The 3,526-nt window shown below is 47.0% G+C and overlaps 1 protein-coding gene across 1 annotated transcript in view; it reads left to right on the top strand.

Moving 5' to 3' along the window:
• Positions 1-3,526, top strand: part of LOC122548761 (cadherin-2-like) — a 213,236-nt gene that overhangs the window by 194,601 nt on the left and 15,109 nt on the right. Inside the window, exon 14 of the mRNA XM_043687528.1 lies at positions 3,400-3,522. Within this exon, the coding sequence (XP_043543463.1) occupies positions 3,400-3,522 (123 nt within the window). The remainder of the gene's footprint in view (positions 1-3,399; positions 3,523-3,526) is intronic.

Here is a 3,526-nt window from a genome sequence, read left to right as displayed (position 1 = left end):
GGCCCATATCCCTCCAAACCCTTCCTATTCATATACCCATCCAAATGCCTCTTAAATGTTGCAATTGTACCAGCCTCCACCACTTCCTCTAGCAGCTCATTCCATACACGTACCACCCTCTGCGTGAAAAAGTTGCCCCTTAGGTCTCTTTTATATCTTTCCCCTTTCACCCTAAACTATGCCCTCTAGTTCTGGACTCCCCGACCCCAGCGAAAAGACTTCAGCCTCTCCCTGTAGTTCAGATCCTCCAACCCTGGCAACATCCTTGTAAATCTTTTCTGAACCCTTTCAAGTTTTACAACATCTTTCCGATAGGAAGGAGACCATAGGTTTAGGGAGAGAGGGGAAAGATATAAAAGAGACCTAAGGGGCAACTTTTTCACGCAGAGGGTGGTACGTGTATGGAATGAGCTGCCAGAGGATGTGGTGGAGGCTGGTACAATTGCAACATTTAAGAGGCGTTTGGATGGTTATATGAATAGGAAGGGTTTGGCAGATGGAATTAGATTCGGGTGGGACATCTGGTCAGCATGGACGAGTTGAACCGAGGGGTTTGTTTCCGTGTTGAACGTCTCTATGATTCCCTATGTAGTCAGGCCATGAATAATCAAGGCTTGAATCACCCACTGGTCATCAATCCAGAAGATCCTAGTTGGGTTTTGCTGCATCCAGAGAGTGGAACTCACTGCCTGGTGGAAGCAGAAATCCTCACAACATCTGTCTCATACACAGATTCCCCCGTATCTGCAGGGGGCACATTCCAAGACCTACCATGGGAAACCCGAAACCCCTGATAGTATTTTATTTGAATGGGAAATTTACCTCCCAGTAGCCCCCCTGCTCCCCGGCTCTGGAATGTTCCATGTAATATGTTTGGGCCATGGGTAACTGAAACTGAATCCGCGCATACGGGGTGGTCGCACTGTATTTAAATTATTGCTTGAAACCCAAGAGCATGCAAGGCTATGGACCGAGTGCTAGAAAATGGGACAAGAATAGATCGATGCTTGATGACAGGCACAGATAGGATGGGCCGAAAGGCCTCCATCCGTGTGTGTGTGGCAGGGGAATTGAAATGCTGAAGTGATAAAGTATTTGCATTCAATCCCATGCGAGTTTAAGCGGGCGATTGTTCCAGCTGTTGAAATGTGGTTCACCTCCCAACTCCCCAAAACCTGTCCACCATCTACAAGGTACAACTCAGGAGGGTGATGGAATAGTCCTCACTTGTCTGGATGGGGGCAGCTCCAACAACACTCAAAATACTCGATGCCACCCAGAACAAAGCAGCCCGCTTGATTGGCACTACGTCCACAAACATCCATTCCCTCCATCACCAACGCTCAGTAACAGCAGTGTGTACCCTCTATAAGATGCATTGCAGAAATTCACCAAAGATCCTCAGACAGCACCTTCCAAACCCACGACCACTTCCATCTGGAAGGACAAGGGCAGCAGGTACATAGGAACCCCACCCCCTGCAAGTTCCCCTCCAGGCCCCTCACCATCCTGACTTGGAAATATATGCCGTTCCTTCAGTGTGACTGGGTCAAAGTCCTGGAATTCCCTCTGTAATGGCATTGTGAGTCTACCTACAGCACATGGACTTCAGCGGTTCAAGAAGGCAACTCGCTGTCCATAGTATAGCACCCTCAGCACCTAGCTAGGTAGTATTTAGTTTGTGTTCATCTCCACAAACAGAGCAGCAATCCCAGCATGCCATATTGTTGCTGTCCTGAGGGAGCACTTTTAGTTGCTATGTCAAGGGAAAACCAAGCCTGCCCCCTCCACCAGCCCAATCTTCCACCTTCGTAAACGTAATACAGTTATTCTGAAGATGATGGTGGGAGGATTGATGATGTAGTGATAGTGTCCGTGGTAATCCAAAGGGCCAAACCCTGCTCCTGAGACCTGAACTCCGATAGTGCAAAGGTGACTTTTTATTTGCTGGCATTTGTTGCCCAACAGAGGGCTGTTCATATAGTTGTAGGTCTGGAGTCATGTGTAGGCCAGACTGAGTAAGGATGGCAGATGTCCTTCCCTAAAGGACGTTAGTGAACCAAATGGGTTTTTCCAACAATCAGCGATGGACTCCTGGTCAGTATGAGGCCAGCTCTTGATTTCCGATGTTATTGAATTCGAATTTCACCATGTCTGCAGAACATTAGCCTGGGATTCCTGACTGTAGGACAATGACGGTACCACTACACCGTTGGCCGGTGGGGTCTGAATTCGGTTAATAAAGCCAAAATTGAAAGCTGGTCTCGGGGATGATGACCATCTATCTATTATTGTAAAACCCCATCTGGCTCACTAATGTCCTTTAGGGAGGGAAATCTGCTGCCCCTACCTGGTCTGATTCAGACCCACAGCAACGTTCTTATGAAAGCCATTCAGTAGAATGAAGAGCATGGGATTCATCCTGATGTGCTGACTACTATTTATCCCGAGTCAACAGCATTAAAATAGCTGACCTGGTTGTTCTCATTATTGTTTGTGCAAATTAGCTGACCACATTACAACAGTCACTGCACACAGAATTAGTTTTTTTTCACAATTCTATCATGGGACATATGAGTCGCTGGCTGAACCAACATTCATTGCCCCATCCCTAATATACCTGACAAAAATTATACAGGGTTGCTTTGTCCTGAATGGTGTCAAGCTTCTTGAGTGTTGTTGGAGCTGCCCCCATCCAGGCATCTGACCACTCAGCTCACACTGACTCGTGCTTTGTAGATGGTGGACATGGGAACACAGGAGTAGGTCATTCAACCCCTCCAGTGTGTTCCAACCAGTCAATGAGATTGTAGCTGTAACCCAACTTCAGATACCTGCCTTTGGCCCATAACCGTTAATACCTTTGTTTAACACAAATGTATCTGTCTCCAATTTAAAATTAACAACAGTTTCGGTATCCACTGCTTGATTGTGGAAGAGTTTGGGGAGTAAGCAGGTGTGGCACTTACTGCTGGATTTCCAATTACTGACTTGCTGTTGTAGCCACTGCATTAGTATAGCCGCCAGTCCAGTCCAGTTCAGTTTCTGATCAGTGCACACACATCCAGCCACACCCCACACTTTGGAGCGTCCAGAGGTTACACAGGTACATAAGCAAGGAACAGGAGTAGGCTGTTCGGTCCTTCAAGCCTGCTCTCCCATTCAGTAAGATAGTGACTGATCTGATTTTTAACTTCATTTCTACCTTTCTGCACATCCTCCAATAATCTTTCCTCCCCTTGGGTCTGCATGAATCTATCTCCCTCTGCCTTTAAAGATTTTTACAGATTCTGCATCCAGTGCTGTTTGAGGAAGGGATTTCCAACAACGCCTAACCTTCTGGGAGAAAGAGAGGTTCGCGATCACAATTCAAGTTTATTTTTCTGATTTTCCTTCCAGTCTTAGTCTTGCTGTTTGTCATCTGGATGAAGAGACGTGACAAGGAACGGCAAGCCAAGCAGTTACTCATTGACCCGGAGGATGACGTGAGGGACAACATCCTGAAATATGACGAGGAGGGGGGCGG

Source organism: Chiloscyllium plagiosum, chromosome 4 (assembly GCF_004010195.1).
Source record: "Chiloscyllium plagiosum isolate BGI_BamShark_2017 chromosome 4, ASM401019v2, whole genome shotgun sequence".
NCBI lineage: Eukaryota > Metazoa > Chordata > Chondrichthyes > Orectolobiformes > Hemiscylliidae > Chiloscyllium > Chiloscyllium plagiosum.
Note: the sequence above shows the minus strand (reverse complement) of the source record. Positions and strands in the feature narration are given on the sequence as shown.